Below are 27,260 nucleotides of genomic sequence, written 5' to 3' on the forward strand. Positions count from 1 at the left end.
TTTTTTATTACAGTTTGGTCTGTGGTGCCCATTACTTTTACTGCAGTAATCATACTGTTACAGTGATATATCAGAGTTTTTACTGTAGTAAGCATACAGTGAGCCGCACACTACAGTATATATATACACTCTGAAGCCCAGCCTCCCACACCAAAGCATCATTCCCTTGTCTATACAAATGTTCTATGGGTGTCAACATCTCCTGGAGCTTGGCAACAGGTAGTCCCAACAGGTAGGCCCAGGTAGGCCCATTGTCTGAGAAGTGAAGGAACCGGAGCAGGAGCTGAAAAACGATCACCCGCCATGGTCTTGTTGAAAAATGGGTTAGCAAGAACATCACTAGTGTCCCAATACAGCTCCAACTTGGGCTTGACGATGACCTCAGGGAATACAGGGCGAGGACGTCCAACTCCACACTCTTGTGTGCCAGCTCTGAGGGACAACAATTTACACATTTAGCAGATGCTCTTAGTCCAGAGAAACTTACAGTAAGCAAGAACACATGGTAGAGGCAAAGCAAATGTGGTCCTTGTAGATTAGCTATTTTCAAATGGCCGAAATGCATATAGGGCTGTAGTGGTTAGTGTATGACGTTTTGTAATGATAATCCAACCTGCACACACTACCGGTCTGCCAGAACCAGACGAGGGTCCATTTAGAGTTTACAACAACCATGATTCTCAGAATCTTTATTGATCAGCCCCAATGGGCACTGTTGACCCCTATACTGTAGATCTCTGTATATGGAGCTGGCATGTTCTGACATATGCTGTGCAACCTGTCACCATGTTAGCCAATTGATCACACCCAATAAGCACTATAAGAGTAATAATAATGCACTTTATCAATATATAGCACTATAAAAAGAAAATAATCAATATAGCAGTATGATAGTAAGTATGGCAACTGTGTAGGGCAGACTATAACATGACGTTTACAACGATGATGCGATGCAAAGACGCGTAGATACATAAATAATGACACAAAGCGTCTTTGGATCGTTTCATGTTCATCTGCCCGTCAATCCACAAAATTGTTCTTACCCGATGAGGAGGAGGAGGATGAGCGCCTCGTCGAATCTATCTCATAGATCTGCTTTCATTCCCTCGATAACAGTAACAGGGTGGCAGCAAAAGTCTTGATCCATAGGCTACAAAAAGTCCCATCATCCACCGTTCGGTTCAAAACTAGTACTAACGGTGAGACGCGTTGTCATCCATCCGTACGTGTCTGAGCATGTAGCTGAGTCGGCGATGGTGTTGGTTGGCAAGCTAGGAGGGGAAGCGTTGTCATTATTTATCCATCTGTACGTGTCTGCGCATGTAGCTAGCCCGGCGGTGGTGTTGGTCGGCAAGGGGAAAAAAAGAAGAAGATCACTGCAATTATAATGAATAAAAAAGTGTTACAATCACACGTTCCGAGTGATCGCCGGATTCGCCGATGATGACGGGTCTGGTTGACGCCATGATCCGTGACAATCGAGTCCCCGCCCTGGCCAGTGCTTCCCACCGCTGGCAGCAACCCGACCCTGACCACTACTGTCATGACGGTACCTCGTCCCTCGATACTGTGATTCGTTTGTTAGTTTGGTCATGGAAGGGGAACCTTCTGAAAGCTTCATGGGCAAAGATAATCAACTTCAAAATCTAAAAAGAACCCCGGTCAAAATGACCTCAGACAGGAATTAAGCGAACCGGACAGAGGTATTTCATGGAACTAATCTTATTTCAGTAGACTTTCTAGCGATAAACTAGAGTTTTGGACACACTGCAGTGCACATCCATCAAAGAAGCATGGCTGAGGATGGCATGGCTGAGGATGGACTACATCTTGCATCATAATAAGGCTTACAGTATTACAAGATGTATAGTTTTCCGTCCACAGAATACAGTAGGAAGTAAGCTAGGCTATGCATCTTACAATGTCCTTGTGCACGATATGCACAATATTAGAGCTGTCAGTAGGTGGGTATGAGTAAAAAAAAAAAAAGAGAGACAACCCCTCTGATTGAACTGACTTCTGACACTAAAGTATAGAGTTGAACAAAGCCCACCCATTGATGCTGTTATGGTATTTACTACTGATGCCGTTGCTGAACTGGTTTAGGGTTTTTCCCCCCCTAATCACATCTTGCAAAGTCACAGTACTTAATTTAAGCTTTTAAGTAAGATGATTATGAAATGTAATGAACAACACTGTCATGTTGTTCATGTGTGTGTGGGGAAAGCCAAAAGCCCCATGACAAAAAGCCAATAGAGCTAGCTAGCTGCCAAGACTTGGAGCTCTGAGAGGGATAACTGGTGCACAAGGTTAAAGCAACAATGTACTCAGTTCCATTGAGCTGCTCCTTAGTGTGGTGATGGTGTGTGTGTGTGTGTGTGTGTGTGTGTGTGTGTGTGTGTGTGTGTGTGTGTGTGTGTGTGTGTGTGTGTGTGTGTGTGTGTGTGTGTGTGTGTGTGTGTGTAGTTTATTTAAACATTATATAGCCTAAATGAGGCATACATGAATGCACACATATTGAGCTGCATGTAACGTCTAAGACACCAATACACCTCCTTGCAACAAAACAGTTTTAAGGACATGTCACACCAATGCAACTCCTTGCAACTGCCATGTATATGGCTATACAACTGCGTGTATAGCCTAAGGCTAAAGCACTATAGGCTATAAGCAATATGCAATATTCACCTATTCACCACCGAGGGACCAATTTAGACCTTGTGTGACACACACATCATAAAAGAATAATATGCACTTACACTCTTCGCTTTCCTCTTCTCTCTCTCTCTCTCGCACGCACGCGACCATGCGCACTCACGCAAGCGCGCACACACACGCGCACACACACACACACACACACACACACACACACACACACACACACACAGCTAGTCCAAGGATGTTTAGCTCCAGCAGCATACATGTCAGATTATCCTGCAACAATAATGTTGTTATATGTTCTCCTGTTTGTGCCTATTTTCAATACTGTTATGAATTATTGTGTGTCACTGTTGTGATTGAACACTCATCTACCTAAGCATATTGATATCCATGATACAATATGCTTACGTAGATGAGTGTTTTGCCACTGCATGAGTCAAGAAAGAAGTACCTAAGAAGTACCACAAGTACCTATGGGGCCCCACCATGCAGCATTTCCCGTCGCCTCCAGGTGCTTACAAAATGTTTAGAGAATAATTATTATAAATAATATTAATATAGTAGTGGTCATTTATAGTGGCCACTTACCAAATCAGATTTTTTTAGAAATAGGTGAAATATGACTGATATGATGAGAAAAAGATGTGCTTGCACTGACAGACACTGAGTGTGTATATCGCTGTTATGAGTTATGAAAGAACCGTTATATTGAGTGTGTTGAGGCAGATGAAACTCAGCTACTAGAAAAAGGTGAAACAATGCAGGCGTTCTTGTCTCCCTGCACTGGGTGAAAATGGAATTGAATTTGGCTCTGTTTATTAAACCTCCATGTGATTAAAATTGGGGGTGGATAGGACATTCCGTTAATTGGTGATTTGATTTGTGCTATTTTTTATAACTAATCACTAACTTCAGAAGCCGATTACGGCCGAACGATACAGACTATGAAAATTCTGCCTGTGTTTTTTTAATCGGTTAGGTCCAGAAATAATGTGTAGGCCTACCGATTTTTCAAAATCTGTTGGTGGGAGAGCAAAAAGTGTTTTGAAGAAATATCGGGAATGGTAGAAAGTCTTTCTAGGCAAATGGAGGCAAATGGGCGGCGTCAGTTTTTGTATTATTTTACGACTTGCAGTTCGAGAGCTATAGCACAAAAGGTAAAGTGGGCTGAACCACCTTGAGGCTGACTGATGAACAAAAAAAAAAAAATTCATTTCCGTAATCATTATGAACCTTTTACTTTAAGTAAAAATACTTGAATGGGAGTCTTCGATCTTCCCATTATGAGTCAATGGAGAAAATTAATTCACAAATAAATGTAATTAACAGCGTTAAATTTGTTAATTGAAAAAGGGCCTCGATCATTAAGACCGCCATAATATAATGGTTAATGCCTGTGTGAAAATTCAGAGCTATTGGTGCCAGTGAGGAATCGGGAGCCAGTGAGGAGCAGCGACAACCGACAATGTTTCATATACAGACATTCATTCATTCATACAGACATACCCTTAATTATGTTAGAAGGTGTCATGGCATAGCATAACCTTACTATAGCCTACTCTCCACCCATCATGGTTATACAGAAAACAGCAAGCTATTCAAAATATATAGGCCTACCTTGAATGCAATTGTAGTAGTCTATTATAATCAAACTTATATTGCCTTAAGTTATGAATGTTGATAGGTAGCAGACATAATGCATTATGAATGCTATAGAAACTTTTACAACATTATCCTATACTACTACAACTATAGACCTACATATACAAAGTGTCAAATGTTTCTCTGTTCCCCGTCCCAGTCTTTCCCAAATCCCAACCCAGTGTCCCATATAGTGAGTGACATCACTGACATGATCATATGATTCATGGCATGATTCATGGCATGCCATGACATTGACATGATGGCATGCCACAGAAATTAGTAAAGAATGTTTAAAAATGAGCGAATTAAGCAAGGAAGGAATGCACGAATAATGGGGGAGAGAGAGAGGATAAAGTACAGTACATGATGCGAATCAGAAGAAGCCTAGGAACCAAGGAAGCAAAAACGAATCTACTTTACGTCCTCCCACCTGTCTGCCCCGCAGCTCCGTAGGATCGCGTCTCAGCGCGCATGGCTCGTCAGTGAACTGTCACAGCCTATCACACAGTGGAGCGCCAACTGGCTGGTTGGTGAACGCAGCCCATTGCCGCTGGCTGCTTCCATCTCTCTTGTACATATACGGACGGACCTGCGGAGAGTAGGACGAGAAGAACTCAGTTTATTCATTAACAGCTCGTTCCCTCTTGCCGAAGAAATATAGCCATCATGGAGACCACAGGAAACAGCTCGGGTATTAATATACACCGTCACTACCGCGGTGGCACATTCCCGAACGTGGCCACACTTTACAACCACACTTACTGTCAGAACTTTACCGACAGCAACAACAACAGCCTCGGTGATGGGCGATGCGACCCGGACCACGCTCATTCCGGCATGCTGGACAGTGACACTACCCCCGTTGTCATTGCGATTGTCATCACCGCTCTCTACTCCATGGTGTGCGTGGTGGGGCTGGTGGGCAACGTGCTGGTCATGTATGTCATTGTCAGGTAAGAATGTGTAGCCTCTAGCCTGTGGCTGTGTTATATCATCATCGTCATCACATGTGTCGAGGATTCGGCCTGGCGTGGCTGTAAGCTATTGTACTAATGAGCTAACTGTCATCTTACTAATGACTCGCACCTGTTGCGGTGGTTCTGGTTCCATCATCCCTCGTGCACGTCCGTGGCCGTGCACCACATAATGTGATAATTGCACCGCCTATTCCCCTTTATACTAACTGGGCTTTACAATGTGACCAGCTAGTGACCACAACTCGACTTGACATTATTGGACCCACTGGGCTGTGGCGCGTAATGCGAACATTTAGCCTCGCGCAAGTAGCTTGCGCACGAATGCACGATTATTGATTGATTTGCATCTTTGTTGGCGATCAGACGATGTGCTAGGGCAATATTATGTGGTCTATACTGCAGGCAGGTGTCCCACAGTCCCACTGCGTGTATAGCCTAAGGCTAAAGCACTATAGGCTAAGCAATATGCAATATTCACCTGACCTATTCACCACCGAGGGACCAATTTAGACCTTATGTGTGACACACACATCATAAAAGAATAATATGCACTTACACTCTTCGCTTTCCTCTTCTCTCTCTCTCTCTCGCACGCACGCGACCACGCGCACTCACGCAAGCGCGCGCGCGCGCACACACACACACACACACACACACACACACACACACACACACACACACACATAGCTAGTCCAAGGATGTTTAGCTCCAGCAGCATACATGTCAGATTGTCCTGCAACAATAATGTTGTTATATGTTCTCCTGTTTGTGCCTATTTTCAATACTGTTATGAATTATTGTGTGTTGTCACTGTTGTGATTGAACACTCATCTACCTAAGCATATTGATATCCATGATACAATATGCTTACGTAGATGAGTGTTTTGCCACTGCATGAGTCAAGAAAGAAGTAGCCTACCTAAGAAGTACCACAAGTACCTATGGAGCCCCACCATGCAGCATTTCCCGTCGCCTCCAGGTGCTTACAAAATGTTTAGAGAATAATTATTATAAATAATATTAATATAGTAGTGGTCATTTATAGTGGCCACTTACCAAATCAGAAAATTGTTTAGAAATAGGTGAAATATGACTGATATGATGAGAAAAAGATGTGCTTGCACTGACAGACTCTGAGTGTGTATATCGCTGTTATGAGTTATGACTTGAGTGTGTTGAGGCAGATGAAACTCAGCTACTAGAAAAAGCTGAAAACGTGAAACAATGCAGGCGTTCTTGTCTCCCTGCACTGGCTCACCATCAATTTTAGGATCCAGTTTAAGATTCTTGTAATCACATACAGAGCTCTCCACAAGCCCAGGGCCTGCTGGTTGTTCCCCTCAGTCATAAAGCTAAAGACCGAACCTTTGCATGCACTGCCCCCTAACTGTGGAATAACCTCCCCCTGGCCTTAAAGTTTGTGCCCTCTGTTGACAATTTTAAAAGACTGTTAAAAACCCACCTGTTCAGACAGTACTTAACTTTGAATGAATGAATTAATGAATGAATGATTGTATGTGCTTACAGCCTTTTTGTATCGTATCCTGTTCTTATAGCGATGTCTTTTAATGATTGGATATAGTTCGTTTTTTTCAACCAATGTTCAAGTTTTAGGTAAAATATTTGTATTAAAGGGATATTTCACTTTAAAAAACACCCCGGGCAGTTCTTAAGTTGCTTGACTCAGTAATTATAAAAATAAGATATTTGATATGCATTTATATGCCCCACCACCTTCCTATACAAACCCTTAAAACTCAATTTTAACTATTATGAATGAATCTATCAAGTTAAATGGAGTTTTAAGTTATAATGGGTTTGTATAGGAAGGGGGCGGGGCAGCTAAAATGAATATCAAATATCTAAATACTGACTGAAGCAACTTAAAAACTGTCTGGTGTGTTCACATAAGCCTGAGTAGATCGATAAAATGACCAAAAGTTTTTTTTAAAGTGAAATATCAGTTTATACGTTTTAGCGATTTTAGCTATTTTTGACAGGGGGCGGGGGCATTCGAACATGGGGCTACGCCATACAAATACAAAATGTTATGGCGATTTCTTTATAAATATTTACTATTACAGTACATTTCAAGCACAACTCAATAAAAAGACAACATACATCAGGGACGATAAACGCCACAAATGTCGATAGAAAGAGAAAGAGAGAGAGCAATGTAAACATACGTTTTCTCATGCCAATACATCTCCTTTGAATTGAATTGATAGAGATGGGAAGGGAGAGAGTGAGAGAGGGAGGGGGAGAGAAAGAAAGAGCGAGAGAGGGAGGGAGAGAGAAAGAAGGAGAGAGAGGGCGGGATGGGGAGAGAGACAGCGGGAGAGATTTCTTACTTAATGTGACACTTGAGTCTGCAGTTTCCCCACTCAGGTGGTCTGGCTCGTATATGGAAGTTCTGCTGTGTGCAGACACGAGATATCCACGCTTTGGGGGCGAGCTATCCACGGCTTGGTGCGGAAATTCCGGGGCGAGTTGGCAAAGGGGCGAGATGACCTGTTACCCAGACAGTTGCGTGCATGCATGGTGCTTGTCACTGAGAGCGTTGCGCTGTTTTGACTTGATAATTCCCATTGTTCAGAAGGCACTTTCACACACATTACATACCGGTAGTTTGATCCGAAACAAGCCAGGAGGACAAAACATGCTGTTTTCGGTCCGCGCCCGTAACATGTTTTGCATATGACGGTGTTGTTTACCGAATGCGAGCCGATCTGTTCTGCTCAACGCGTCGTGGATGCATGCTGCAGCTGTGCTTGTGGACTTGCAAATCGACAACAATACGGCCACTTTTTGTTAGCAGGTAGAACGTGCTCGTGTAAAGCTACAGTACCAACACTTGCAGTTTGTGCTAAATACCCTTCAATAGAACCAGTAAGACACCTGAGGACGAGAAGCGACCTCGAGGTCGCGTGCACACATCCGCCTGAGTGACAGCAGACTGCTGGGTGAGCGCTGGCGCTTTGGCATGGGGTGGTCAGATCAACATATGGAATGAATTCTGTACTGGCCATATGGAGTGTGTCTTTAGTGTACAGGGTTTGATGTGGAACATATGGAACAGGTCTGCTCCATATAAACATACATTTGGAGATCTAAGGGTGGCAGTGTGTTGAGTGTACAGGGTTTGATGAGGGCTCTGTTAGGGCCGGGCCATACTTTTCTGGCCTAATAAGACGTGACTATATATGGGGGACATTCCTGTATATGGGCTTAATATCCCTGATGATGTCATAGTGATGTCACAAGACATGGGCACAATATATGGGGTCTTCCCCATGTATGGGGATTTTCAGTGACAAAAAACGCACAATTCCATAGTTAACTGCGACCTTTGGTCACAATTACATTAATTTAATCAATGTTCGGTTATTCCACCTCAGCACTCTGCCAACCATCTCCAGAGGATATAATGAACCTCTCTTCGGTTCCGTTCTCGAGTAAAGACTAGGTACTGTAGGAAAACAATGATAAATGGTGAATGGTAAATGGTGAATCTTGCAGATGGGGATGCAGTGCAGGTACTCATGTATTGCATGCTCAGGCAAGCTGTATTGGCCATTCTTGACCCTGTTTGCTACAATGTACCGTGTGTCTGTGATAATTACAACCAGGCATGACTGGTATATTGATTGAGGAAAATGCTGCACAGTGCACAGCTTGAAAGTATCGAACAGAATCAGAACGTGGAAAGACAAAATACTGAACACTACTGGTATCCCTGGTGGAAGGTTTGCCTCTTTCTCTTATGCACAATGCCAGACAGCAAGAAAGCTTTCCAGAAAAAAGCCACATGTTTGACGAAAAGGGTCCAGCATCTTGTTCCAAATGTCTCTGGCGGAAGCTTAGTCATACTATATTGATGACAGAGAGAGAGAGAGAGAGAGAGAGAGAGAGAGAGAGTACCCTCTTTAAATTAAAGCAGTGTGAAAAAGAGATTGACATGAGTACAGTAGGAGAGTAGGATATAAGCGAAGAAAGAGTTGAAAAGCCAAGATTGATAAGGGGTGATAGAGAGTGAGAGAACGAACAAGAATGAGAATACATGTAAAAGGAGGAGGAGAGGGAGAATTAATAGGATTCATGTTTTGGCCCAAGACCATAGATTTAAGTAATGAAAGAGTGAAGATTGCACTTGATTTAACGCATCTGTTGCTTTAAAAAGAGGACATGCCTCTAAATAAAACGATGTTTTATTTATCTAAATAAAACGATGTTTTATTTAGAGGCAGAAAGAGAACACGCACGCCCGCACACACACACACACACACACACACACACACACGCACGCGCGCGCGCGCGCGCGCACACACACACACACACACCCTGCATGAAGAAGCTGGTTCTATTATGATGAAGTACAAGACAATCAGGCAATACATTTTAGTTTCAAGTGATAACAAATTGTCTCAAGAGACCCAACAATTCCCCCATGAGGAACTACTTGAGGATGGTGTCAAGGAAAATCTTTTGAGCTTCCCTTTAACGGGAAGAAACACTGAGGCAGAACCTGGCTCAAGTCAGTCTGAGTAGGCGACCATCTGCCTCGAGCAGTTGGGTTGGAAGAAAGAGACAGAGATAAAGTGAGAGAGAGAATAGCTATTAATAACACACTCATCCCTCCTTGGCACACCACAACCAGTTGGGTTGAAAGAAAGAGAGAGAGATAAAGTGAGAGAGAGAGAGAATATCTATTAACAACACACTCATCCCTCCTTGGCACCCCACAAAACAACTTTGCCTGTCATTTTTCCAGACAGCCAGTAGCTATCAGGCTCCACAGTCCTTATATGGTCATATTGAGGCCGATATATCGGTGGTCGATATGTCCGTCGGACACTAGTTGTTAGACCATTGACAGACCCTGCTTGTATCCCTCCGTGCACTCATTGTTGATAGATTGATCATAAATGCATTAATTCCCAGTGCAGCTTATTGTTTTTAAGTTTTTTGTTTGATTCTTGACTCTATTTCATTTTTACTGCCGTTGCTGCTGTGACACCCGACTTTCCCTCTAGCGATCAATAAAGGTTTATCTTATAATATTATTGTACTTTATAGGTATGGCATCCCTAATACCTATCTTTAGTCACAATAAGCCTTGTATGACCACAATAATTGACCGTCAAGATTAAGGCACCGGAATCAATAGTACTTTAAACATGATCTCAACTTAATAGCCAAAATAAATGAATACATTATGTATGACTACCGGTATATCATAATACCCAACCCTACATTATAAAATCTTTAGTCTCAAAATTGTGTGGCCATTTGTGCCCATTTCTCAGAGTTAAATTAACACTGATGATTTATTTGTGTGTATACCCTCTTCTAATTACAGGCCCAGCACCAGTGCCACTATAGGAAATTAAGTAACATCCGTAAGGAAGCTGGTGTAAGGAGTTTGCAATTGCATATGAATGCAGTGTGAGCCCATGGCTGATATCCTCTACCAATCCCTTCAGGAAGGCATTGTCCCCACTTAATGGAAATCAGCTGGTACCCCTACCCAAAACTAAAACCCCATCATCAGCTAAATACTCCCCATTTCACCCACTTTTCTGCTTGGTAAGGTAAGTTTTATCTCCCAGTCGGCCCATAAGAGAAGACATTGCCTCAAACTGACAGTCAGCTGTTTAGGTACCCTCAGGGCCAGTAGACCACTCATTTTCTCATTGACCTGACAATTGACAAATGAACTCTTTAGGCAATGTCATGCTGCACCAGCTTTATGGCATCATTTCATTTTTACCGTTTTGGAACTCTTTGGAACTTTTGGACTCTGGTCTGGTCACCATTGTTGACAGCATTGACAGAATTGTTGGGGTAAGAGTATTCATTTAAAGCTCATGGACCATTTCTATATTACAAAGTTAATATGTTTCTGCTCCCAAGGTTGCTTGTGATGGGTGAGCTTGTATCATGGTTGTTGCTTGGTTCTTCTGTATTTTGAATTAGTTTTAGTTTTTTAACTAAAAGTGATGATGCAGTGCTAAAGATAATTCTTCTAAACCTATTAAGGGTGAGTGATAGCAGCCAAGTGAATGAGCCTGGCTAGCTGTAGCAATCAGTGAACCACCACATGGTCATTGATTACAAGGCTGTCTGACACTACGGATTCCATCTCGCACCATGGAGCCCTATTTCCTTCATTTGGGGATTTAGTATTGTGTAAGAGGCGTTCCCCTGTAAAAAATGCTATCTTGTACCACCACCTAAATCCTTAAAACACCTCCGCTAACCAATTACATTATGCATAGGTGTGGTTTGGGCGTTACGCAACTTAAACCAATCAGTATGCCAGGTGCCATTGCCTTTACACTATCCATAATCCATTATGCCCTGGATCTTGCCTTATGAAAGAGCAACGCGTGCTTCCTTGGAATACATTTATATTAGATACAGAGGGTTGTTTTGTGTGTCCAGTATGACTAACTGCCATCCACTCCACGACCAACACAGCCAAGTTGTCCGATGGGCTTTGGCAATTGGCATGCAGGGTCAGATCAACATATAGAGTGAATTCTGTACTGGCCATATATGGAGCGTGTCTTGAGTGTACAGGGTTTGATGAGGTCAGCAACATATGGAATATCAGAACAGGAAGGACGGGTGGGGAGGATCAACATATGGAATGTCAGAATAGGTCAGCTCCATATATGGAGATCTAAGGGTTTGAGGTTTGAGGTCAGATGTAGAGTTTCTGGCCGGCTGAGATCTAGGTGATGATCGAGTCTTATCCATGTATGGTTAGATGGACTGACAACCGGAGATCTAAGGGTCTCCATGATGTCACGTGATGTCACGATATGTCACAAGGTGCGATACCATATATGGAGACGTCGGTGACTAACTAACTTACTGACGGGAGATGCAGGTTTTCATAGTATCAAGATCACAGCGTTTATTCACCAGAATATTCTGCCTGCATCACTCTGTCAGCTCAGAGCTTATAGGGCTGAGTGTACCAATCTAGCTGCTGACCACAGTGGATATTTCCTTGTAAAGGGAATGGTCTTGCACTCTGTCGCCTGCTTTGCAGTCTTAACCATGAATGCATTTGGGTTCATTATAAATGGAGACAGAGGAGGGTGAGAAATGCTTAATTCCCCCCCATTGTCTGGATAATGATAGCATTACTGTAAAGCCATAAACTCTCTCTCTCTCTCTCTCTCTCTCTCTCTCTCTCTCTCTCTCTCTCTCTCTCTCGCTCTCAAAAAGTTCAGTTGTTGCACACACTTCTCACATAAAATCTCAAAGCATCAACCTACAACACACAAATAGTCAAATCTCTAAACATTCAGGTCTGGTGAGAAATTTGCAATCAGGACTGTAGCATAAATGGGACTTGAGAGCCTGTCTGTTTTGTTTGGTGAACAATGGAGAACCTTGAAGAGATCGACAACCAGACAAAGGGACCCCTCTGGTTTACAGTAAAAAAAGAAAAGAAAACATCTTTGGCTGCATATTTGTGTGCTGTTTTATGTTTGACTATGAAAAAGTACAGGCCTACACGGAGTCATTTTCCAAAAGGAGAAATGGCTAATTCTCCAGAGTCAATGGCCCGGTTTCCCAAATCACACATGGTGTAAGAGGTATGCTCAGATGCCCTCTAGACCGCACACAGAAGCCTGTGAACATAGTCATTCCGTGCATAGATGTGCCACGCAATAGACTCTCTTTACTCTTAAAAAAGAGTAAAGATAGCCTACTGTCAGCTGTCCAGCAGTCCAAATATTGTTAAATACATTTTCAGAATGGTAGACCTGAGGCCTACCATTGCGTGGCACATCTATGCACGGAATGTCTATGTTGCCAAAACCATCTGTAAACAACAAATCAATCCTAAATACAGGCAATTACAGTTGTCTGGACGATCGAGAGGTGATAAAAGCAAAACTGTTTCAAGGTCCTTATCATTCAACTTTAATGTGACTATGGTTCTAAACTGATGAAAAAATAACTGCCCTTCACAACACTATACAGACTTGTTTATTAAAAAACATGCACACACACACACACACACGTATACACACATGCACTGAACTACGTCCATGACTATTCCAATGTCAGTTATCTCAGGTAGCATTTATTGTAGTTACCGGTAAGCATCTTGTAAAACAGAGGAATCTGTCGCATGCTCTCTCTCTCTCTCTCTCTCTCTCTCGCCCTCTCTCTCTGTCTCTGTTTTCGCCCAACCCCCTTACATCCCAGAGCTTGTTTCTCTCACACTCCATCCAACCATCTCACTGCATATTTTAATTGGTGAGGGAGATTACACCCCATATCACAAAGTCCATCACAAACATCTCATACAGTAGCTTGCAAAGTCTGACTCGTCAATTATGTCGAGAGACACTTTGCTTAGCGAATAGTTCGTTTAACGACAGCATGTGGCCAAGGCCATGCTGTAAAAATCGAAACAAGTGCTTTTGCTTTCTTCCCGTTCAAATAAACATGGCTCTTGTCGTTTCTCATCCTCCTTCCACCTCTTTGCTGGTCTGGTCATAAACACGTTCTGCCTGCACAGAACTAAGAGTACTGAATCGACCTGTCCTTCATGTCCTCTGGAGTAGTCGATAATTGCTACACTACAGTTGGTCTTATTCAGTGATGACCTGTGACTTTTGGGGGCGATAATGGTGCAAAATGAGGTAGATTTTTATTTTTTATTTTAGACCAACTTGACCATGATCCACCCCCTGGCAAAATAAAGTCAGCAGTCGACTGGTTAATGAAGATTAATCATGTGACCTTGCACTCTAATTAACAGGCTATTAGTGATAACCGATACCCTCTGTGAATGAACTTGACAGTCCTAGAATGTCTCTGTGTGCGTGCGTGAGTGCATGCGTGCGTGTGTGCGCGCGCCTGCGTACGTGCGTGTCTGTGTGTGTTTGCATGCGTGCATGTGTGGGTAATGAGCTGGCCTGAGCTCCTTAACACTGTTAAACACTGGTTACCCCAGCAATTACATCACAGTTTGACACCAGGGTCTGACATTAGTGTTTCAAGGACTAACCTGAAGCTATTTGAGGACACAATACAAATAAAAAGTTAGAACAGACAATATGTAGGAAAGCAGAAAGAAAGAAAGGAAGCTTAGGTGCTGAATTTGGCCTTCTGATACTGTGCTACAGAGAACGTCAAAAATTATACTTTTATCTTGTTTTCAATCCCCTCAGTTATCCACCAATTCAACAACAACAATTTTGGAAGTTATATACATCGAATAAGAAGATGAGACGCCATGAGTGTGAGAGTCCAGTGAACTGCAATAACAGTGAGTCAGCTGTGTATACATCTTTCTGGAATAGCACACCAAGTTCCCATTACTCATGGCAGCAGCAGCATCCAAACTCCTGTCTTGGATTGATAAACTCCTCATCCATTTTATTATTTGGACAAAACACAAAATGTTAAATGTTAAAAAGACACAAAGAATTCAGCAGTGTCAAGACCTGTGTAGCACACAGAGACCAAGAAAACTTTAAATGGTAATTGCTCATGTATTTTGCTAGTATAGAGGGTGCACATGCATAGAGTGAATGGCAAATCGAGTGGCAAAGTGAGAGGAAAAGTGAGTTTAACATTGTTTAAAGTTGTTTAATGCAATCAGATAAGACTTTTCTGTTTGGATGTATGGGCTGTCAAAGCCAGAAAGTATTATTTTTACACTCCGTAGGCTTTCCTGCATAACTTCCGGGTTGGATGATGATGTCACGCGCATACCCTCTATTGCCAAAAGCATATGTTTTGTAAGCTATAATTAGGCGTTCCACATTGTTGTTGCATAGAAGCACCTTGTAATAATGCAATAATGTAATAATGCAAGGAAAAATAGAGTACAACTAGAACTGCACTCTATCGAGTGCATACTTGCTTGTTGCATACTAGTAGGCCATAAATGGCCTACTAGTGCGCAAGCAGAGCGCGCAAGTACTTTCGACCGCTATACAAACTGTCAAATCTCAGCAATGACTACTTGTGCCTGATACGGCAGTGGTGCCAGATTACATACATGTATACATAGGAGCATTACCTTTAATCCTCCCAACACTAAAACATATCGTCATTACGTCACCATCGAAAACCAATTACACTCTGGCATTGGGTCCTTTAATCCACATATTTTTTACGTCATCATTGAGAGCTAGTTATACATATACACACCATGTAATCTGGCACCACTGCTGTATCAGGCACAATTTGCTGGGATGGTGCATACGCATCAAAAGTGGCGGGACGGCTGGGACGGTGCATACGAGTCCCGGGCGAAACTAGTACTTGCGCACTCTGCTTGCGCAAGTAACAAGCAATAAAACAAAGAAGATGTTGTTATCATTGCTGTATAGTAAAGCAGGGGTTCTCAACCTGGGGGTCGTGACCCCTTAGGGGGGGTCGCCGAATTATTATTAATATTGTTTTACATAGTACACATGCATAAACTTCCCTTAATGATTATATCTGGTTTCAGTATTTATTTATGTTTATTTATGTACTTTCTCTATTATTAAGGTTATTGTAGTGGTCGATTTGTATTGGAGGTGGGGAGGAGGGCAGGGCGGGGGTCGCGAGACATGGCCAAAGCATTTTCGGGAGTCCCGACTACCCTGCCAAAAACATTGAGAACCATGCTGTATGGGACAGGTCGATTTTTCTAAGCTCAGTTCAAGAGAAGGTCAGCCAATTTTACTTTGAGTCCAATGGAGGGTCATACAAATTAGAATTCATAAACGGTCGTTAACAAGCAATCAACACACGAGTGTGAACAACCCGGTCAAATCTCCCTCAGAGAGAGAGAGAGATACTGTGATTTGACACCCCTAGGGAGGGTTCATCTTTTTTATTTTATCACATTTATTTTTTTCCATATAGAGGGTAATGGCATTTCTTACCAGGTTACATACATTTCCTCCAGGGGTACACTTTTTAAAAATCAACCTGTCCCTAAGACACTCTTGATGAGGGTCCAGACAAAGGGACCAAAACGTCTGTCAATTTGAATAAAAACGAATGCTGCTGAGCAGTGTGCAGTTTCTGCATTCAAGGTGATACACGTACAGTATGGTTGTCACACTAAACTAATTAAATTAAGCCTTTAGTGACTAAAGGCTGCACATTAGTAACCGAAAATTAATTTAATTTGGTCTGAAATTGGGTTTTTGGTTACTCACTTTGCTTTGACAAATATGATTTATTTAGGGTTTTCTTTCTGTTTTTTCTTGCTGCTAAAGCTTTCAACTTTGCAATGTTTGTACCACTGATGATGAAAGAGAGTGCATGGGGACTTTTACAAGGACGTTATCTATCTCTTGCTTATTATTATACGTGTGTGAAAGTGTTTTTAAACAAAAAACAAGGAGTAAAAACCAATGTCTGCTCTTGCCTAGATAATGGAACAATACAGAAGAGAAGATGGGGGAGTAAAATAACAAAGATTTATAAATGTTGTTTTCCTCATAAACTTGAATACATGAGTGCAGACATTTTTTCAATATGTTGATTTAGCCTCCTTTCACTCTTTGCAGGCCTTGGCATTTAACTGCTGAATGCTTCTTTGTTGAAACTGACAAATTGCTCGCACTTATGTGACTTCACATTGTCATTGTCATTGTACAATGACAATGACAATGACAATGTGAAGCCTGCTCAAATGCTGCCTCATATTCTGTTATTGTCATTTTAAAAGTACATTTTGAGTGACAAAGTAAGCTGTAATCGGGTTGCAGTTTTCCCCCTCCTTTGTTGTATTAATTTGGCTGTCAACTATTGTTGTCAACAGGTGCGACTTGTAGAGGCTTGATCTTGAGATGGGCATGCTGTTAATAAATTCTGGTGACTCATACCGCCCTATACTATATACTACTATACTATACATGAGGAGGACCCGTTTAGTTTTTTTGATTACTTTTTAAATTTATTTCATTGAAACTCCACTCTACCAGGCCGAAGGCATGGGGAGAGAGTATGTTGAATGTGTTTTGTAAAACAAATTCTTTTTACATTTCTCCTCCAGATTCTGTCCAGAAATCCCGTTACACACTATCTCTATAGGCATGTGTTCAAGACGGATCTGTCTGATATTTCATATTCCATCCTAATTGGCTAACATTGGCTTTCAAAGTTTCAGGATTGGCTTGTTTTGAACAAAAAGCCTCAAATCATGAACACAGCATGCAAGTTACGTGAAATCTTTCACACACTTTCCTACTAGGCTGAGGAATATATCCCACCCTTTTCACATTGGCCTGTTATAGTGCCACCAACAGGTGGATTTTTGCAAAACACATTTTTGTAACAAAATGCCTGAATGTCGCCCTTTTCACATTGGCCTATTATATAGCGCCACCAGGAGGCCACAACCTGACCTGGTGGAGACCTGTGCCCCGAGGGGCACTTTTTCTAGTTCTAACCTTTAATGTTTTCAGATACATATTTAGCGTGCTGATTACATTTCAAATGAGTAATAGGTCCTACACTCTCTGGATGTCATCACGTCAATGAGATTAAAAATGGAGTAGTTTTGTAATCAAAACCAGCTGTGTTTGGGAGGAACGCGCAGCAATGGGAATAAAAGAGGTGAATGAAATCAAGATTCTTTCGTGCCTCGACACGTCATCACGCAGCACGTTTTCGTTCAAAGGAAGTGATTACAACAATTGCATTTTTACTTTTGATATAGAAAATACACAAAAATCTGTAATAATAAAACATATTAATCTTAAAAACAGTCCGGGGTGCTCACAAAAGTCTTAAGTAGATGATGAAATGACCAGTTTTCTTTTTTTAAGTAACCCCAACCCTTTAACTGAAGGGTTTTTATGGAATTAATGCATGAAACATTTTCATAGAATAAATTCTTGGAACTTCTTATGTCAGGTAGGCTATGCCTCTTCTAGAAGGTGGTAAGGTGCGTTTATTTGTGATAGAGCAGCAGTCAGCGACACACTTACATATGGCTGCCCATCGATTTCGATGATGACGTTGCTCCAAGCATGGGTTATTGAGGGGGGTTTACGACGGGCCATTGCATCTGCATATGCAGGCCAATGCGCGAGCCGCATGGTTTGCCCATAGACTGTAAAAAAAATATGGACAAAGCGTTCTCCGGGTCTGATATGGACGTAAGATGAAGCCTGTCAGTCCTTGAATTGTAAATCGCCATCTTTCTAGATCCGTTTGGGCCCAGCTGGCCATTGGCTGGCCCAGACAACGAGGCAGGACTTCCCCCCCTTCTTCGTTGGTTTTTATTTTGACTCGAACAGGGGGTGGCTCCCGATCATAGACTGTAACGGTAGCCACGCCCCTCAGAACATACGCGACTTTACGGTAATTCTTTTTATAAATGGGACCATCATTTTCCAAAAAGAATATTATGACATGAGACTAAACTAGTGACTGGAAGCAGAAAGTATTCATGACCATGTTTATTAAGGTAATACAGTCTAGGTGAAGTTGGGCCCAAATGCATGGTCCTCTATGGAGCTATGGGGTTTTTTGGGCCCAATGACAGCGCCACAACAGGCCATGATATGAACTTTCAGGAAGTCCCGATTTCCTTAGTGGCTTCACAAAATATCTGTCTGACTGCCCCCCTGGGTTTGCCACATGTGGGGCAGATGACGTCCACACATGAGAGGTGGGCCCCTGCAGCACACTGCACGCGCACACACACCCACATGCACGTGCACACACACACACACACACACACACACACACACACATAAATCATACACAAACACGATTCTTCCATTCCTAATACAGTGCATACTGCAAGCTAGTTAATAAACCTTGCTATTATCCTTCTTCAGTAGCACAACCAAGGGTTCACATTTGGTTTGTAAAGCTGAATTTGGCATTTTAGCTTTCCTTTCCCACAAGAATATATTGTTGATAACCCATTAATCATATTTTCTTTTTCCTTTTTTGGGGTAAAACATAAAAAATAGCAAGAAATGGTACACTGGGTACATAAAATGCAATGCATTGTGAGCTTGTTTTTCTTTCTCTTTCTATTGATAGTTATTACCGGTACTATAGTGAAGACAGACAAAGGGAGAGAAGGGGTTGCAGCAAAGGTCGTCATGAATGGAACTCGAACACGCGTCAGGCCAGGGCCTATATGTGACATACATGCGCCTGGACCACTTAGCCAACAAGCACCCCCATTGTTAAATTGTTAACCCTATTTCTTGTTGATAAAGTATCTAAGGCTTACCGGTAGGTTACCACACTTCTATATTGACAGAGCTGTAGGGCCGAAGGCACCAGGAGAAGCACTGCGAACAGTGTTACTAAGCAACAAGCCTCTGAAACGCTTTAGCCTGCACGTATCCTTGGGTTTCTCTCTTTATATCTGTGTGCTTATTTCTGGAGGTACTTGAGAGCTTTAGCCTGGAATCCAGAAAGAGGCGCTTGTTCAGCGTTTGTTTGTTTTTTCACTTTGTGTAATGAGAAAAGAGAAAATCTGCCGAACGTAGCGAATTAGTCTTTATTCCCGGCTGCTTGAGAGCCGCTGAGAGCAGAGGAGATGGACAGAACAAAGTGGATTGTGATTGGTATACTGTACATGCATGATTGTGAACATAAATCCCATTGTTCCCATTGAGGTGATCAAGGACAAAATGCAAATGTCTTTTGTATATTTCTCTCATGTAATGCAGAAGGGTATACGCCCATGACAATCAACTCATAGTTTTGCATAATAGTTTCCACACACACTATCTATCTATCTATCTATCTCTAAAAGCACCGAAAATGTTCTGTCACTCGGTCTGTCTGTAGCCTACACTTATATTAATTTGACTCCGCCAGATGGGGCAGTAGAGAGTACTCTCTACTGCCCCATCTGGCCAACATCATTTGCTGTTCATATATTCAGAACGGGTAAGGACTAGTACAGTATAGTATATTATAATCTCTTAACATCAAAACAATGGGATATGTAGGTTCCAAATCCATTATAGGGGATAGGTCAACTTTGAGGTTTGATTTGGTATTGGGGAATGTGTGAGTATATGGGAACCGATAATTCTTGGACAAAATGTGTCTGTTGTCACATGGGTGTCGGTCGGTCTGAGACCGTGTGTGTGTGTGTGTGTGTGTGTGTGTGTGTGTGTGTGTGTGTGTGTGTGTGTGTGTGTGTGTGTGTGCGTGTGCGTGCGTGCGTGCGTGTGTGCGTGCGTGCGTCAGGAGAATTTCAGTATGTAGCCTGAAATTCAGGTGAAGGTTACCTGCTGCTTTAACGGCTGTCAGATGTCTGTTTCTGTATGTGCCTCTGTGTGACTCCTTTGTCTGCCTGCGAAGCTGTCTGTCTGTGTGCCTAACTGCCTGTCTGATTGTGAGCTGTCTTCCTGACTTCCTGACTTTTCCTGTGTGTTTTTGTATCTCTGTATGTCAGTGACAGGCAGAGAACGGGTTGTCAAGCTGAAGACATGTGGCTTTAGTGGAGCGATTCCTGACTGCCTCATCTCACAGAGACTGTATGTGTGTGTGTGTGTGTGTGTGTGTGTGTGTGTGTGTGTGTGTGTGTGTGTGCGTGTGCGTGTGTGTGTGAGAGAGACATGAGTGAAAGTGTGAGAGTGTGTGTGTGCGTGCGTGCATGCGTGCGTGCGTGCATGCGTGCGTGCTAGAAGCACCACAGAAAAAGTTAAACCAAGACACACAGAAGTAAAAACATTTTGCAACAGCACAAGCCTTAATGTCAAGCCCTGTACACACATTAAGAGTTTGCCAACTGGTAGCAAGGTTGTAAGGAGAGATACCGATGAAGACAGATAAACGAGCTGTAGGTGTAGAGCTGTACAGCTCACCCAGATGCGTCCCCTAAGGAGTTTATCGATCGCTTGATCAAAGCACGCACGCACACATACACACACACACACACACACACACACACACACACACACACACACACACATGACTCACTTCTCTACAACAACAAAAAACACACTTCACAAAAATGTTCAGGAGCAAATAACAATTTTATGATCCATCCAGAGTTTCTCTGAAAACGCTAATGACCCAAAGGGGACAAAGCTATACTTAATGAAGTGGCCTGTTCATGCATCAGAGTGCTTTTTGATGAGGGACAATATTGGTCATTTATCTCCATCAGTCTGCGTGTGCAATGTGCATGCAGTGTCTCTCCATCCAATGTTTCTTACAAAGGCCCTGCCTTTGATGGTAATGCATTATGGCGAGCTCAACGCTCTTTGGGAAGCCCTCGCATCTATTTGGCAGCCGATGTCCTTTTGTTCAGTTTCCCTTTCTGTCTGCAGAGAGAGGAGATCACATCCATTTAGCAGATGGAAATTGTGAATGTGTGTTTTGGAAAAGGTCCTGTCTGTCTGTCTGTCTGTCTGTCTGTCTGTCTGTCTGTCTGTCTGTCTGTCTGTCTGGAGTTTTTGTGTTCCACCTTTTTTATCACATCAAGATGGAGTGAATTGTAAAGCCTCTCTCTGCTTACCTTTTGATGTGGGAACTCGTTAGCGATGCTGGACGAAGTACTCAACCCCATTACTTGAGTAAAAGTACAGATGCTAATGGTCAAATTCACTCCACTACAAGTAAAGGTAGCTCAGTCAAAATGTTACTCGAGTAAAAGTACAAAAGCAATTGCTTTTAAATATACTTGATTATTCTAAATACATGCTTTTGAAAATACTTAAGTGCAAGTACAAGTTTTCTTTTATTCTGTATTTTCAATGCATTATACTGTAATGTTTTCACAATTAATATATAGAACATTGTAAGTCTCTGAAACCACCTGCCATGAATGCACTGGTGTGCGTGCTTGTAGGACTACGCTATACAAAGCCTGTAGAAACTCATATAGATTGAATACTTCATTCGTCACAAATGTAAACAGCACATGGTACAGAGACATTAAGGCTAAAAGGGTACTGTAGCACAACAATGTCCTGGGGACCTTTCCATGATTGTGGTCCTCAAAAAGGATCATCAAAAAAGGCAGCCATTAATTAAGCAATAAGCCACGAGAGGTCTCAGCTTACCGGGTATTTTACAATGTCTGGGGGGTGTAGGCAGACTCGAGGCGCAGCCAAGGGTCTTCTACCCTGTGTGTGTGCGCGCGACTGCGCACGCGTCAAACCTCACCCTAACTGTAACCCAACCTTTATCCACACTTTGTTGTTCTGACTTTCAAACTTGTTTGTTGTTAAAAACAGCTCATGTAAGTGAACGAGCAGACCTCCCTGTACCAATTAAATGTCTACTGATGTCGTGTTCTTCATCCTTGTAATCTGCAAAGCAGATTGTTCTGTTCCATCGGAAAGGCCCTTTTGCCTGGTCCCCGCTAGCCATCATTCACAATGGCCTTGATCATTTTGCACCCACTGGTGTAATGGTGATTTTTTTCCCCCGGTACCACATCATTTTAATAATGTCACGCACATGCGCGTGCACCTGCCTGCATGTGTGCTCAGAACAGCTGATAGCCTAACCTAGTAGTGTTTATAGTTTAAAGTAGACTTAAAATAATCAGACAATTTCTTCACTGCAGTAGCGAAACTAAAAAGATTGCTTTAGACAAATATCATCTATGCATCAGAAGCAGTATGCTACTGCCTGGAGCCATACTGCTGTGCTGCTTACCATGTATGAGAATATAATGCAAAGTACTGACATTTGATTTGGCTACTTGACAGTTGACATGTTAATCTAGGGGGTGGCGCGCTCACCACCAGTAAACCTGTTCTGCAAGTAACCATGGGTACTTGGTGCGTCTTGGAAAGTCTGGTGACGCGAGGATAGGTCAGGTGCGTCTTCTCTTGAATGGGGGACGTGTTCTAGCATGCACATGCGTGTACCGTTCCATTCCGTACCTGCGCGTGCACGTCAAATTTGTTTTGGTACCACGCTGTGGTACTGCATGCTACGAGCATGACACCACTGTTCGCACCCGAGTACACTTAATTCAACTGTAATGTGATTTCTCACTAGTTGCATCAGCATGGTGGATGGCTCATCAGATCGAGTCCAACGTTCCTATTCCTATAATACTGCAGCAGTCAATGAAACGCTTCCATCTTTAAAGAACTCAGCGTGTGGCCAAATGCATTTTAGAGAAGAAGGGTTTTTTTTTTTAAACAGCCAGCCTAAATGTATACTCACAGCCTTCCTAGAAATGTAGTGTAGTAAAAAGTATGTAGGTCTACTTGAGTAAAAGTACAGATACTCAAGTAAATGTACTCTGTTACTGCCCACCACTGCTTGTCAGTGGTAAGGTTTGCACTTGCAAGCTTCAAGGTGATAAAGTGGGAAAGCTAATCTGGGAAAGCAAATCTCAGCAAAGCTGAGCATGTCATTATAGGCAAACATTCTGCCAAAAAATACCAGGTCTACAAACTCACAACATGTTGCAAAATGTCTGTATTTGTCATAATAGGCAAACATTCGGCAAAAACAGCCTAACGTTCTGCAAAAACATTCAGTGAAAACGACAGACAACTTCTAATTCCCACAACGTTTCAGGAAAATCTGGCTATGCATTCTTGATTTTGACCTTGATTTTGAACATCATCATTCGCAGCAGGTTACAAGACAATCTGACAATCCATTCTCTAGTTATTGTGCTGCCACGTATTCCTGTAGGCAGGCACAGTACAAAAAAATATATATATTAAACAATATGTTATAATAGAAAGTAGAGAAATAAGAGTAACATTTAAACCAAAGAAAAGTAAGCTTATTTAAATTGGCCTATAAAAGGCCTATAATTGCTGCAAATCATTCCATGAGATATTTACAGCCCCTTGTTTCTACTAATCTTTGACAATTAGATAGAGAGACATATGTTATGGTGTTTTTGTCTGGGCTGACACTGGCATCTGGTGCCAGCCAGGATGAGACAAACACTGACTCCTGCTGCTAATGTCCTCATGGTCATGTGGACTGAGAGGCAGGGGAACTGTTTGGTCAACAGGCATAAATACACCCACGCAGGCTTGCAAACAGATGCAATATTTTACCTACTTTGTGTGTCGACCGTGATACATGTGCACCCAGAGGTGGGCAGATATGGCAATTTATCGGTACAGAGAAAATACCCGCCAGTGCTGGCCTTTTGTGTGGGTTCTTGTAGCAAATCCCGTCAGATGTGATCGCAAACATATTTTGAGTTATGTCCATTGTGCAGGGAAAGGATTGTTCCCTTATCTTACTTACTTACTTACGCCTATCGCCCAACCTTGGGCATAGGCCACGAACATGAGCTCTCCAGGAATACCTTATCTTAACATTACACATATATTCTCAATATTGAAAGTTGGTTCTGAGAAAATTGGTCCTAGAGTTTAAGATACGATGAAATAATCACACTGAGTATTATACTTTCCACCTTGCTTGATAGAAGGACTGAAGGAAAACAAAGACTAAATGCATTTTTGTTGTGCTATTGACACACCTCTTGGCTTGGCTTGTTGGCTTCTTTTATATTGGTCAATATAAATGTTCAGCGCCTCCTGCTGGCCATTTGAAATTACCACAGGGAGCCAGCTATTTCCCCTATTTAGGCACCATTCTATTACCGTCAATACAGCCCAATACAACGAGTAGAGGTGCAAAAAAAGCAGCAACCTACATGTCTCAGGTTCCACCACAAGCAGTAACATGGCTGGCGCGATGTGATCAGAAATCACTGTTTATATCTGAACGCCGGGCGGTTTGGACTAAAACAACAACTCCTCACGATGGGAAGAACATGGGCGTTGTCTAGCAGCCTGGGCAGCACGGAAGCTTCGGCTGCATGGTACTAATATAACCCTTACTACACGCCATCTGACGGGTTTGGCGACCTCCAGGGTTAAATCTTAACCCGTCATCTGACGGGTTGCGAGGCGATCTGGCGTCCATCGTGTTAAAAATAATATGAGTTTCAGTGACTTGACATTTCAGAGGAACAATATTACGCATTACCCACGTGATGGTGCACAAGTAAAATGTTTTGTCATGCTTCAAATTGAATGCGTCGCCACACATTCAATTTGCTTTATGGGCTAGAAGACTCATTATTCAATGAATGATGCTGGAACATTAAAAGATCACAGCATTGCCGCACAGTGAAATCTAAATGGATTTTTATCATACTAAACCTCTATGAATAAAATTGATTCACAATGTTCATGTGAATTCTTAATTTTCTTCTAGCCAGTGTCAGCTGTTTTCAAACATGTTGTGGCCAAAGCACACCAAAAAGCAAGTGCCAATCTCAACTCAACGGCACAACTGTATTTATTTATACTCAATTATTATTCAACAGTATCTGTCTTTGAAATTGAGTCGAGTCAAAGGCATACGTATCCCAAAATAGTATTATTTTGGGTATTAATAGTACCCTTGAAAGGCCTGCGTTTCGGCAGCTGCAGCTCCATAGCTCAACTGCTCCGCCTATTCGCACAAAGAGATACCTGTCATGAATCATGCTGCAATACACATACACAGTCAAGCCCATCGCTGATCGAGGATTCATTGGATAGCTGACTTTGCTTATATGTTTGCTTCATTACATGCTGGGAAATCAATCACAGACCGAACCGTAGAAAAGTGTTGAGTAAAAGCTCTCAACAGCCTCGTTGACCCCGCTTGTGTTGAAATGATAGTGACAACTGACAGGCATATCGATCCAACAGGCTCCGACTATTTATTGATGCACTTGACAAGTCCTGTCTGGGAAGTCCTGTCTACAAACCCATCGGCTTAGTTTTATTGCGGTTCTGGTGCAGCAGCCAAAATATTTAACCCAACGAGAAAAATACTATGATGGGACAACATCATAAAAACTAAAAACAAAAAAACGTTGACCAACATTTAACGGAGCAGGCAATGCACATGTTTTAGCTACTATAGATCCCTGGGACCACAGTGACTGTACGATCTGCAGTGGTTCTCCTCAACCTGTGTGTCTCCCAGGGTTGTCCCCACATGATTTTTGGGTGGTCCCCAGTTGACAGTAAAGTGACAATTTAAAGGAGTAGTTCACCCAAAAATGACTTATTTTCTATCAATTACACAGCCCATGAAGCCTTGAATTCAGAGAGATTGTTATTGTCGCATTCCTAAGCCAATCATTTGATGACCTATCTGTCATATAGGAGTCTCATGTCAGTAGGAGACTCAAATAATCATAATTGTTCAAATTCGATTCGATTCGATTATTAGTGGTTCTCATCCTGAAAAGGCTGAAAAGGTTGCACTGCTGTCTAGAAGTCGCTACTTTTTTTACTTTACTTTTTACTCGCTAAATTTATGGAGATTGGGCAACTACATGGCATATTTAATGCCTATTGCAAATTCCTAACATTTAAATTATTTACAATAGTTAGGTGTTTCACCTGGACCCTCCGCACCCTGCAGAACAGGCCCCCGGAGGCAGGAAGTTGTCTGCCCTGTTCCACCTGTATTCCCCCAGCCAATGATCTTTTGCAATCAGTCAAAATTAACAGTCAATTGTGTTTGAAGGCATTTATGTGGTGTCTCATTTTCCAATGCACTCAGAGACAGGGATGTGAGGCAGTGACATGATACTTACACACACCCCTGGCCCCGTAGTTACATCATCCCTGTAACTCTCTGTGACTGTGCATTTCATTACTGTACACCGCTAGTAAAGATGGAGAGCATATTAATGTGACAGGCAGCTAGAACTGTGTTTCACTTGCTGCTGAATATTATGCTGTGTGTCATTGTGCTTAGAGGAACACTGTCCAGTGCATGCATATTGTACCATTTTGCATTTGTGTTGCTTGTGACACCTTTCCATATTTCTGCTTAGTATGCTGGCCAATATTCATTCCTCTCTTAGGTATCGCCCAGACTCCCACCCACACAGTCACTGATGCATGAGCTTATTGAAGAGCCCTGGGCGAAGTTTCTGCACTTTAGAAATGTCACACATTTGCATAGAAATATAATTTCTTGTGGGGTTAAACTCATGCT

At 42.3% G+C, this 27,260-nt stretch overlaps 1 protein-coding gene across 1 annotated transcript in view; it reads left to right on the forward strand.

Annotated features, from left to right (window-relative positions):
- Nucleotides 1–5,160: 5,160 nt before the first annotated feature.
- oprm1 (opioid receptor, mu 1) overlaps nucleotides 5,161–27,260 on the forward strand; it is a gene marked incomplete at its 3' end in the record, with an annotated part of 39,242 nt that continues 17,142 nt past the window's right edge. Inside the window, exon 1 of the mRNA XM_080782959.1 lies at nucleotides 5,161–5,258. Coding sequence (XP_080639085.1) covers nucleotides 5,203–5,258 — 56 coding nt within the window. The 5' untranslated portion in view covers nucleotides 5,161–5,202. The remainder of the gene's footprint in view (nucleotides 5,259–27,260) is intronic.

The sequence above is a fragment of the Protomyctophum bolini genome (genome assembly GCF_963924005.1).
Source record: "Protomyctophum bolini genome assembly, chromosome: 14".
Classification (NCBI taxonomy): Eukaryota; Metazoa; Chordata; class Actinopteri; order Myctophiformes; family Myctophidae; genus Protomyctophum; species Protomyctophum bolini.